General features: G+C 48.5%; 1 protein-coding gene across 6 annotated transcripts in view; it reads right to left on the bottom strand.

Moving 5' to 3' along the window:
• gdpd5b (glycerophosphodiester phosphodiesterase domain containing 5b) overlaps positions 1 to 12418 on the bottom strand; it is a 261392-nt gene that overhangs the window by 48862 nt on the left and 200112 nt on the right. For all 6 annotated transcript variants that reach the window (XR_015079825.1, XM_085999716.1, XM_085999720.1 and 3 more), the window contains one exon: positions 11062 to 11207. Coding sequence is in view for 5 of the 6 variants with exons in the window: in XM_085999716.1 (XP_085855842.1) it covers positions 11062 to 11207 (146 nt within the window). In the remaining variant the exon portion in view is untranslated. The remainder of the gene's footprint in view (positions 1 to 11061; positions 11208 to 12418) is intronic.

The following is a 12418-nucleotide window of genomic DNA, read 5'->3' as shown; positions in this document are numbered from 1 at the left end:
GATTCATCAGGATGTTACCTGGGCTAGAGCGCTTCAGCTATGAAGAGAGACTGGACAGGCTGGGGTTGTTTTCCTTGGAGCAGAGAAGGCTGAGGGGGGACCTGATTGAGGTGTACAAAATTATAAGGGGCATAGATAGGGTGGATAGAAAGGAACTTTTCCCCTTAGTAGAGGGGTCAATAACAAGGGGGCATAGATTCAAGGTAAGGGGCAGGAGGTTTAGAGGGGATTTGAGGAAGAACTTTTTCACCCAGAGGGTGGTTGGAATCTGGAACTCACTGCCTGAAAGGGTGGTAGAGGCAGGAACCCTCACAACATTCAAGAAGCATTTGGATGAGCACTTGAAATGCCATAGCATACAAGGCTACGGACCAAATGCTGGAAAATGAGATTAGATTAGATAGGGCTTGATGGCCGGCGTGGACGCGATGGGCCTCAGGGCCTCTTTCTGTGCTGTATAACTCTATGACTCTATGGCTGTCCCATCAAACACACCCAGGGCAGGTTCTATGTACAGCATGGGTTAAATGCACAGTAAAGCTCCCTCTACACTGTCCCATCAAACACTCCCAGGGCAGGTACAGCACGGGTTAGATACAGAGTAAAGCTCCCTCTACACTGTCCCATCAAACACTCCCAAGAGGTATGCACGAGTCCCCTGAATCGGGAGGCGAAACTGCGGAGTCCGGGTAAGGGGAGGCCTGGCGCACCTCAACAGCGGAGGCCTAATGTGAGTAAGCCATCTGACCTCTGAACTCGGCCACATTTAATGGGAAAGATGAGCCAGTTCACATCTGCGCCTCTAGAGGGTGCACATTCCTCAACCAAATAAAAAGAGCCCAATAAAGAACGTCTTGGATTTCTCCAGTGCCTGTCACGACCTCAGGATTTCTCAAAGCGCTTTACAGCCAATGAAGTACTTTTTGAAGTTTAATGTAGGAAACGGCGCAGCCAACTTGCTGCACAGCAAGCTCCCAAAAACAGCAATGTGATAGTCAGTTTTGGTGACGTTAGTTGAGGGATAAATTGGCCAGGACACCGGGGAGAATTCCCTTGTTCTTCTTTGGGATCTTTTACGTCCACCTGAGGGGGCAGGCGGGGTCTCAGTTTAACGTCTCATTCAAGAGACGGTACCTCCAACAATGCAGCACTCCCTCAGTACTGCCCCTCCGACAGTGCAGCGCTCCCTCAGTACTGGCCCTCCGACAGTGCAGCACTCCCTCAGTACTGCCCCTCCAACAATGCAGCACTCCCTCAGTACTGGCCCTCCGAAAGTGTGGCACTCCCTCAGTACTGCCCCTCCGACAGTGCGGCGCTCCCTCAGTGCTGCCCCTCCGACAGTGCGGCGCTCCCTCAGTACTGCCCCTCCGACAGTGCGGCGCTCCCTCAGTACTGCCCCTCCGACAGTGCGGCGCTCCCTCAGTACTGCCCCTCCGACAGTGCGGCGCTCCCTCAGCACTGCCCCTCCGACAGTGCAGCACTCCCTCAGTACTGCCCCTCCGACAGTGCGGCGCTCCCTCAGTACTGCCCCGCTGACAGTGCAGCGCTCTCTCAGTGCTGCACTGGGTGTGTCAGCCTAGATTTCTGTGCTCAAGTCTCTGGAGTGGGACACGAACACACAGCCTTCTGACTGAGAACGAACGGTTTTCAAAATCATGAAGTGTTTTGACAGGTTATCTGCTTGAAAGATTGTTTCCACTGGTTGGTGCATCAGTAACAAGGGGGCAGAAGCTAGAAGAATGAATGAGAAAATTAGAAGAAATATTTCCACACAGAGCTTAGAATAGTTTGTCATAAGTGGTTATTGAGACAGAGACTATAATATCATTTAAAAGGGAATTGGATAAGTACTTAGAAAGGAAGAATATAGAAAAGCTAGTCTTGCCCGATGGGCCAGAGGACCTCCGCCTGTGCTGTACTCTTTCCTTTAAGGTGCTTTAGTGTCAGCCATGGCTCAGTGGGCAGCACTCTCTCGCCTCAGAGTCAAAAGGTCGTGGGTTCAAGTCCCACTCCAGAGACTTGAGCATAAAAATCCAGGCTGACATTCCCAGTGCAGTACTGAGGGAGCGCCGCACTGTCGGAGGGGCAGTGCTGAGGGAGTGCCGCACTGTCGGAGGGGCAGTGTTGAGGGAGCGCCGCACTGTCGGAGGGGCAGTGCTGAGGGAGTGCCGCACTGTCTTAAGTGCCGTCTTTTGTATGTGACGTTAAACTGAGGCCCCGTTTGCTCTCTCAGGTGGATGTAAAAGATCCCACGACACGATTTCTTAGAAGAGCAGGGGAGTTCTCCCCAGTGTCCTGGGGCCAATATTTATCCCTCAATCAACATCACTAGAAACAGATTATCTGGTCATTTATCACATTGCTGTTTGTGGGAGCTTGCTGTGCATAATTTGGCTGCCGTGTTTCCTACATTACAACAGTGATTACACTGTTGTAAAGTAGGAATAGAATATAAGAGCAGGGAGGTTATGATGGAGCTATACAAAACGCTAGTTAGGCCATAGCTGGAATACTGTGTGCAGTTCTGGTCGCCACACTATAGGAAGGATGTGATTGCTTTGGAGAGGGTGCAGAGGAGATTCACCAGGATGTTACCTGGGCTGGAGCGCTTCAGCTATGAAGAGAGACTGGACAGGCTGGGGTTGTTTTCCTTGGAGCAGAGGAGGCTGAGGGGGGACCTGATTGAGGTGTACAAAATTATGAGGGGCATAGATAGGGTAGATAGAAAGGAACTTTTCCCCTTAGTAGAGGGGTCACTAACCAGGGGGCATAGTTTCAAGGTAAGGGGCAGGAGGTTTAGAGGGGATTTGAGGAAAAACGTGTTCAGCCAGAGGGTGGTTGGAATCTGGAACTCACTGCCTGAAAGGGTGGTAGAGGCAGGAACCCTCACAACATTCAAGAATGCATTAGAAATAAAAGGGGGGCTTTTGGCAGTTACAAAAGACTAAAGACGGAAGAAGCCCTAGAGGAGTATAAAAAATGCAGGGGCATACTTAAAAAAGAAATTAGGAGGGCGAGGAGGGGCCATGAAATAACACTGGCGAGCAAAATAAAGGAAAATCCTAAGATGTTTTATAAGTATATTAAGGGCAAGAGGATAACCAGGGAAAGGGTAGGGCCCATTAGTGACCAAAGTGGCAATCTGTGTGTAGAGCCAGATGATGTAGGCGGGGTTTTAAATGAATTTTTTGCATCTGTGTTCACTATGGAGAAAGACGATGCAGACATAGAAATCGGGCAAGGGGGCTGTGACATACTTGAACATATTAGCATCGAGAGGGAGGAGGTGCTAGCGGTTTTAGCAGGCCAAAAAGTGGATAAATCCCCAGGCCCAGACGAGATGTATCCCAGGCTGCTGTGGGAGGCAAAGGAGGAGATTGCAGGGGCTCTGACACAAATTTTCAGAACCTCTCTGGCCACAGGGGATGTACCAGAGGACTGGAGAACAGCTAACGTAGTACCATTATTCAAGAAGGGTAGCAGGGATAAACCAGGGAATTACAGGCCAGTGAGCCTAACATCTGTGGTAGGGAAATTATTGGAAAAAATTCTGAGGGACAAAATTAGTCTCCACTTGGAGAGGCAAGGATTAATCGGGGATAGTCAGCATGGCTTTGTCAAGGGTAAATCATGTCTGACAAATCTGATTGAATTTTTCGAGGGTGTGACTAGGGGGGTGGATGAGGGAAATGCTGTGGATGTGGTTTACATGGACTTCAGTAAAGCTTTTGACAAAGTCCCGCACAGGAGACTGGTCAAGAAGGTAAGAGCCCATGGGATCCAGGGTGCCTTGGCGCGTTGGATCCTAAACTGGCTGAGTGGCAGGAGGCAGAGGGTGATGGTCGAAGGTTGCTTTTGTGACTGGAAGCCTGTGTCCAGTGGGGTACCTCAGGGATCGGTGCTGGGTCCCTTGTTGTTTGTGATCTACATAAATGATTTGGATGAGAATGTAAAAGGTATGATCAGTAAGTTCGCAGATGACACGAAAATTGGTGGGGTGGTAAATTGTGAGGAGGAAAGCCTCAGGCTACAGGACGATATAAACGGGTTGGTCAGATGGGCGGAAAAGTGGCAAATGGAATTTAACCCTGAAAAGTGCGAGGTGATGCATTTTGGACGGACAAATAAGGCAAGGGAATACACAATGAGTGGTAGGACCCTAGGAAGTACAGAGGGTCAGAGGGACCTTGGTGTACATGTACATAGATCCCTGAAGGCAGTGGAACAGGTAGATAAGGTGGTTAAAAAGGCATATGGGATACTTGCCTTCATTAGCCGAGGCATAGAATATAAGAGCAGGGAGGTTATGATGGAGCTGTACAAAACGCTGGTGAGGCCACAGCTGGAGTACTGTGTGCAGTTCTGGTCGCCTCACTATAGGAAGGATGTGATTGCTTTGGAGAGGGTGCAGAGAAGATTCACCAGGATGTTACCTGGGATGGAGCGCCTCAGCTATGAAGAGAGGCTGGACAGGCTGGGGTTGTTTTCCTTGGAGCAAAGAAGGCTGAGGGGGGACCTGATTGAGGTGTACAAAATGATGAGGGGCATAGATAGGGTAGACAAAGAGGAACTTTTCCCCTTAGTAGGGGGGTCAATAACAAGGGGGCATAGATTCAGGGTAAGGGGCAGGAGATTTAGAGGGGATTTGAGGAGGAACTTTTTCACCCAGAGGGTGGTTGGAATGTGGAACTCAATGCCTGAAAGGGTGGTAGAGGCAGGAACCCTCACAACATTCAAGAAGCATTTGGATGAGCACTTGAAATGCCATTGCATACAAGGCTATGGACCAAATGCTGGAAAATGGGATTAGACTGGACAGGGATGGATGGGCGGCGCAGACACGATGGGCCGAAGGGCCTCTTTCTGTGCTGTAAAACTCTATGACTCTATGACTCTTTAGACGAGCACTTGAAACGTCATAGCATACAAGGCTACGGACCAAGTGCTGGAAAATGGGATTAGAATAGAGAGGGCTTGATGGCCAGTGCAGACACAATGGGCCTCTTTCTGTGCTGTATAACTCTATGAATGCAAAAAAGTACTTCATTGGCTGTAAAGCGCTTTGGGACATCCTGAGGTCATGAAAGGCGCTATAGAAATGCAAGTCTTTCGTTCTTTTAGTTTAACCTCTCTTTCGAAAATGGGCTGACTCAACCTCAGCCTAGATTATATGGCCCTTCAGGTTCCGAGGCAAGTGTGTTACCTGCTTTAAGAGTTGATTGCATAGGATTACATAGAATGTACAGCACAGAAACAGACCATTTGGCCAAAGCCGGTGTTTAAACTCCACATAAGCCGCCTCCTCCTCTCAACCCTCTTCATCTCATCCTATCAGCATTCCATGTTCCTTTCTCCTTCATGTGTTTATCTAACCTCCCTTTATTCTTCGAGGGCTTGGCAGGGTCGATGCTGAGCGGTTGTTTCCCCCCTGGCTGGAGAGTCTAGAACCAGGGGTCACAGTCTCAGGATAAGGGGTCGGCCATTCAGGGCTGAGATGAGGAGAAATCTCTTCACTCAGAGGGAGGTGAATCTTTGGAATTCTCTACCCCAGAGGGCTGTGGAGGCTCAGTCATTGAGTATATTCAAGACTGAGGTTATAGATTTTTGGACTCTCGGGGAAATCGGGATATGGGGGTAGGGCGGGAAAGTGGAGTTGAGGTCGAAGATCAGCCATGATCTTATTGAATGGCGGAGCAGGCTCGAGGGGCCGAATGGCCGACTCCTGCTCCTAATTCTCATGTTCCTATGTTCCCCTTAAATACTATTCGCCTCGACCACTCCCTGTGGTAGCGAGTTCCACATTCTAACCACTCTCTGGGTAAAGAGGTTTGTCCTGAAGTTTTCAAGCAGCATTTACATTCATCGTTGTTCGTAACCCCTAAATGGGGAAAATCTGTTTCTCACGTGGGACCATTTTCTCTCAAATCACCAACAAGCTTTTCGTGAACGGGCAGCTATTTTTCTAGACATTCTTAACTTATTTCTTTGCCCCTTTCCCTCTTTCTCCCCTGGCACTGGGAAAAGGCCGGGCTTGTGTCACCGTGGTGATATTCCAACCTGTTAAACTCAGTCCCAACACTTCGCTGGGCCACCACTCCAACTTGCGCGGGGCAGGGAAGCGACGGGGCCATTTTAGGTATCGGCAAGATGAGGCAGCCATTTTGGGCTGAAATGAGCGCGAACGTCTGCTAAAATGGATAATTTACCTAACGCGTGGGCCGTGACACGTTAGAACAAACTGCAGTCATATTCCCGATCAACCTGGGTTGGGTTTTCCAGGAAAGGAACGTGCTTGGATCAGGATTGTGCCATTGGAATTCTGTATGACAGGAATCAATGAAGAAGATTTAGCCCATTCACATTCTGCACAGTGGGAAGTGAGCGGGAATTGGAATCCTGCACGATGGGAGCGAAGGGGAATTGGAATCCTGCACAATGAGAGTGAACGGGAATTGGAATCCTGCACGATGGGAGTGAAGGGGAATTGGAATCCTGCACAATCGGAGCGAAGGGGAATTGGAATTCTGCACCATGGGAGTGAAGGGGAATTGGAATTCTGCACAATCGGAGCGAAGGGGAATTGGAATTCTGCACCATGGGAGTGAAGGGGAATTGGAATCCTGCACAATGAGAGTGAACAGGAATTGGAATCCTGCATGATGGGAGTGAAGGGAAATTGGAATCCTGCACAATGGGAGTGAAGGGGAATTGGAATCCTGCATGATGGGAGTGAAGGGAAATTGGAATTCTGCACCATGGGAGTGAAGGGGAATTGGAATTCTGCACCATGGGAGTGACGTGATAAGCATGGGCTCAGGAACAGTGAGAGACCCCCTCAGAAGATTCATTGTTGGGAAGGTGACTCATCAAACGAAATAAAATACATTCACACCAACGCTGACACCCTCTGACAGACGGAAATGTGAAACGGTCACACATAAAGCCCTGCAGAAATAATGAAAAAACTATTTCAAAAGCAGTGTCACCGTGACCCACTTTCAAACCCATTATTCTCAATCCCAAACACTAAAAATCTGCATAAATGGCCTGGCGATGATGTCAGGCGGCCTGTTACCATACCGACCGTGCCACTAAACCAATCGCGGCGCAGAAACACAGCACAAAAAAACAACACAATTAAATCCCCCCCACAAACAAAAACATCAATTTGAACTTCGATGTTGACTCATTTTTTTCCCCCCATATGAATTTTTCATTTGATCGTTTTTTTTCCCAAAAGCCTTATAATAACAGGTTGAAAATTCATGAATTTGCAACCTGCCCCACACTTCCTCCCTCCGACTCCCACGCACACAAAACCGCAGATCAAACATAATTTCCACTCCTGAGAAATTAGACGCTTTAATTGCACTCAACACCCTGGACTCCCTGTAGTGTGAGCCAGTGGCTCAGTGGGGTAGCACTCTCTCTCTCTCTCTGAGTCAGAAGGTTGTGGGTTCACAGTCCCCACACCAGAGACTCGAACACAAAAATCCAGGCCGACACTCCCAGTGCAGTACTGAGGATGTGCTGCACTGTCGGAGGTGCCGTCTTTCAGATGAGATGTTAAACCGAAGCCCCGTCTGCTCTCTCGGGTGGATGTGAAAGATCCCGCGGCACTATTCCACAGAAGAGCAGGGGAGTTATCCCCGGTGTCCTGGCCAATATTTATCCCTTAACCAGTATCATGGATTGGAGGGTAGCTAATGTAACCACACTATTTAAAAAAGGTGGTAGAGAGAAAAGGGGGAATTATAGACCGGTAAGCCTGACATCAGTAGTGGGGAAAATGCTAGAGTCCATTATAAAAGATGTAATAGCAGAGCACTTGGAAAACAGTGACAGGATCGGACAAAGTCAACATGGATTTACAAAAGGTAAGTCGTGCTTGACTAATCTACTGGAATTCTTTGAGGCTGTAACTGGTAGAATAGATGAGAGAGAACCAGTGGATGTGGTGTATTGGGACACTTTCAAAGGCTTTCGATAAGGTCCCGCATAAGAGATTAGCATGTAAAGTTAAGGCACATGGGTTTGGGGGTAAGGTACTGACTTGGATAGAGAACTGGTTGGCAGACAGGAAGCAAAGAGTTGGAATAAACAGGTCTTTTTCCGAGTGGCAGGCAGTGACTAGTGGGGTACCACAGGGATCGGTGCTAGGACCCCAACTATTCACAATATATATTAATGATCTAGACGAGGGAACTAGATGTAATATCTCCAAGTTTGCAGACGACACAAAGCTGGGTGGGCGTGTGTGCTGTGAGGAGGATGCAGAGAAACTCCAGTACGATTTGGACAGGTTGGGTGATTATACTGCATCTGCCATGCATCTGCCCAATGTGGATAAATGCGAGCTTATCCACTTTGGTGGCATAAACAGGAAGACAGATTATTATCTGAATGGCAATAGATTTGGAAAAGGGGAAGTGCAACGAGACCTGGGTGTTCTTGTGCACCAGTCGCTGAAGGTAAGCATGCAGGTGCAGCAGGCGGTTAAGAAGGCAAATGGTATGTTGGCCTTCATAGCGAGAGGATTCGAGTACAGGAGCAAGGATGTCTTGCTGCAGTTGTACAGGGCCTTGCTTGGTGAGACCACACCTTGAGTATTGTGTGCAGTTTTGGTTGCCTTATCTGAGGAAGGGTGTTCTTGCCATGGAGGGAGTGCAGCGAAGATTCACCAGACTGATACCTGGGATGGCAGGAATGACGTATGGAGAGAGATTGGGTCGATTAGGCTTATATTCGCTAGAGTTTCGAAGAATGAGAGGGGATCTCATTGAAACTTATAAAATTCTAACAGGACTAGACAGACTAGATGCAGGAAGGATGTTCCCGATGGTGGGGGAGTCCAGAACCAGGGGTCACAGTCTAAGGATAAGGGGTAAGCCATTTAAGACTGAGATGAGGAGGAATTTCTTCACCCAGAGAGTGGTGAACCTGTGGAATTATCTACCACAGAAGGCAGTTGAGGCCAATTCATTAAATATATTCAAGAAGGAGTTGGATATATTTCTTAAGGCTAAAGGGATCAAGGGAAATGGGGAGAAGGCAGGGACAGGGTACTGAATTTGGATGATCTGCCATGATCTCATTAAATGGTGTAACAGGCTCGAGGGGCCGAATGGCCTACTCCTGCTCCTATCTTCTATGTTTCTATGTAAAACAGATTATCTGGTTATTATCACGTTGCTGTTTGTGGGAGCTTGCTGTGCGCAAAAGGCTGCCACGTTTCCCACATTACAACAGTGACTACACTTGAAAAAGTACTTCATTGGCTGTAAAGTGCTTTAGGACGTCCCGAGGTTGTGGAAGGTGCTACAGAAATGCAAGTGTTTCTTGTCCCATAAATACAACAACGGGGTGGGTGAGGGCCCATCAAGATTCTCGAAGGAAGGAGTCTCACCCAATCTTCACTCTGGAGTCCGTTCGGGCCTCAACACCTGGCTCGGGCTCCGCGAGACAACATTGCCACAGCGGCTCCCCAATTTCAACAACAACAACTAGAACTTGTATTTATACAGCACCTTTAACGTAGTGAAACGGCCCAAGGCGCAGCACAGGAGTATTTTAAGACAAAAAATGTGACACCGATCCACATAAGGATAAATTAGGGCAGGTGCCCAAAAGCTTGGTCAAAGAGGTAGGTTTTAAGGAGCATCTTAAAGGAGGAGAGAGAAGTAGCGAGGCGGAGAGGTTTAGGCAGGGAATTCCAGAGCTTAGGGCCTAGGCAACAGAAGGCACAGCCACCAAAGGTTGAGCGATTCTAATCAGGGATCCTCAAGAGGGCAGAATTAGAGGAGCGCAGACATCTCGGGGGGGTTTGTGGGGCTGGAGGAGATTACAGAGATAGAGAGGGGCGAGGCCATGGAGGGATTTGAAAACAAGGATGAGAATTTTGAAATCGAGGCGCTGCTTAACTGGCAGTCAATGTAAGTCAGCGAGCACAGGGGGTGATGGGCGAATTTCCAGACACAACTTTGGAGGAAGGAGGAATCCTGGAAAAAACCTTTGGATAGGGATGCGGCTCTGGGGATTCCGCCACAGTCATGCCGGTAGAAGTCCCGCGAACATTACTGGCCGGGAGACTTTAGCATCAGTGAAAAGCTGAAAGCACTTTGCACCAATGCTAAACCTGTCCTGCAAAAAACACCCGCTGGTTTTTGACTCCATTACCCTGCCCGGAAGACTATTCCAAGTGTGATCACTCTTTGCTAAAGACATTCTTCTCCACAAGTTGATCATCGACAGTCAATGAGAGCAACAGGCTTGACAGGTCGAACATTCTTGTCCAATTCTATGCTTCCTTCTGTCTTATGCGGATCTGTATGAGCAGTGTTGGAAGTGTAATGCTCACTGGGGTGTGAGATACCTTCCCGCTGGTTGACATAGAATTAGAGTATTTACAGCACAGAAACAGGCCATTCACCCCAACTGGTCCGTGCTGGTGTTTATGCTCCACACGAGCATCCTCCCACCCTCTTCATCTCACCCCATCAGCATATCCTTCTATTCCTTTCTCCCTCATGTGTTTATCCAGCTTCCCCTTAAATGCATCGATACTATTCGCCTCAACCACTCCCTGTGGTAGCGAGTTCCACATTCTCACCACTCTCTGGGTAAAGAGGTTTCTCCTGAATTCCCTGTTGGATTTTTTTTTGTGACTATCTTGTATTTATGGCCTCTAGTTTCGGTCTCCCCCCCACAAGTGGAAACATCTTCTCTGTGTCTACCTTATCAAACCCCTTTCATATAATGTTAAAGACCTCTATCAGGTCATCCCTCAGCCTTCTCTTTTCTAGAGTAAAGAGCCCCAGCCGGTCCTTGATGGTTATGAACCCTCTCGGTTTTGGCATCATCCTTGTAGAATCTTTCTATAATAGCAAGTTCTTGTCGGTGTTGCGCATCATGGGGGTGCGGGGGAAGAGTAGAAATGTACAGGAAGCCACATTCTTCCAAATCACTTGTCCTAACCCCAGTTATTCGCTGTCGTTTGATTTTTGGAGACACTCCTTGAAAGAAACGCTGGCGAGTGCTAAAGCGCCATCAGCGGGTACATACCATCGGCACACCTCGGTTTCCAATGATGGCCGGCCTCCGGCTCAGGTCCTCCCTCTTCATAATACACGGGGAGTAGATCACCAGAGGGACCAGATAAAGTGCCACTAAGAATCCTAGATAAGCGAACAGCAGAAAGATCTGAAAACCTGAAACAGACGAGCGGCGATCGTTAACAAGCGGGAATGGAAAGCACCTTTAAGAGAAAGCGGAGGCAAAAGTATTCATCGAGACAACGGGCCCAGAATCTGCTGGGGACCATAATGGCGGGTTTGCGGTTATTAGCGTGTAAATCGTCCAGAAACTTGTGTGTGGCGAGGAAGTGATATGGCGCGAGTTGCGAATCGCCACAGGTTGCTGGACGATTTGTGCCGCTCCACCGCCAGCCTTGCGAAAGCGGTAGCTCGGCGTCAATCATCCCGTGAGTTCCGTGAAGTTGCCGCGTCTGCGGCATAATTACCTGCTGAACTCGCCACGGAAAGTTAGGGCTGGTACTTAACAACGTCCCAGAAAGGGAACAATTGAAACTGTGGAGTCTCATTCCAACAGCTAGTAAATAGTTGCTAGAGATTTTTAAAATATAAAATTTTACATTTTTTTTTTTACTTTGCTGTCTCTTTTTTCTCCCCTAATCCAATCTTTCTTTCCCTCTCTTTATATCTCGTTCTGTACCCGATTTGACTCTAATTCACCCAATTTCCATCTCCGTCGTTCCTCTGTTTCTTTCTCAATCATTAAATCTCATGGGTTAGGGAGATAGGCTGTTGGTCCCGTTGTTCACTCAAGCCCCGGATGCCTCGTTGCCCTCGCCGCACCTCCAGCAAGTTAAGGCACAAAACAATTTGTTTGGGAGGGGTGAGGGAAGAAGCCCAACTAACGGAGTGCGCCGCAAGATTCCCCGCCCCAGTAAATTCTGGGCCAGTATGAAAAAGGTGGGAGCGGAGAGGGTTCGCGCTCGGGGGGGAGGGGAGGGTTCACACTCGGGGAGGGGAGGGTTCACACTCGGGGGGGGGGGGGGGGGGGGAGGGGAGGGTTCACACTCGGGGGGGGGGGGAGGGTTCACACATACCAGGTTATTTAACGATCAGAAAGGACAGGAAGGAAGGGGAGGTGGGTGGCTATGTTAATAAACGAAGGAATCACTGTAATACAGAGAAATGATATTGGGTCAAAAGATCAAGATAATGAAACAGCTTGGGTGGAGGTAAAGAATAATAAGGGGAAAAAAACACTAGTGGGCGTAGTCTATAGGCCTCTGAACAGTGGCAACTCTGTTGGACGGAGTATCAATCAGGAAATAGTTGAGGCTTGTAATAAGGGAACATCTATAATTATGGGGGATTTTAACTGCCATATTAAT

This window comes from Somniosus microcephalus, chromosome 10, assembly GCF_052327205.1.
Source record: "Somniosus microcephalus isolate GS21.2 chromosome 10, FLI_Smic_1.0, whole genome shotgun sequence".
NCBI lineage: Eukaryota > Metazoa > Chordata > Chondrichthyes > Squaliformes > Somniosidae > Somniosus > Somniosus microcephalus.
The sequence above is the reverse complement of the archived record's forward strand: the minus strand, read 5'-3'. Positions and strand labels throughout refer to the sequence as shown.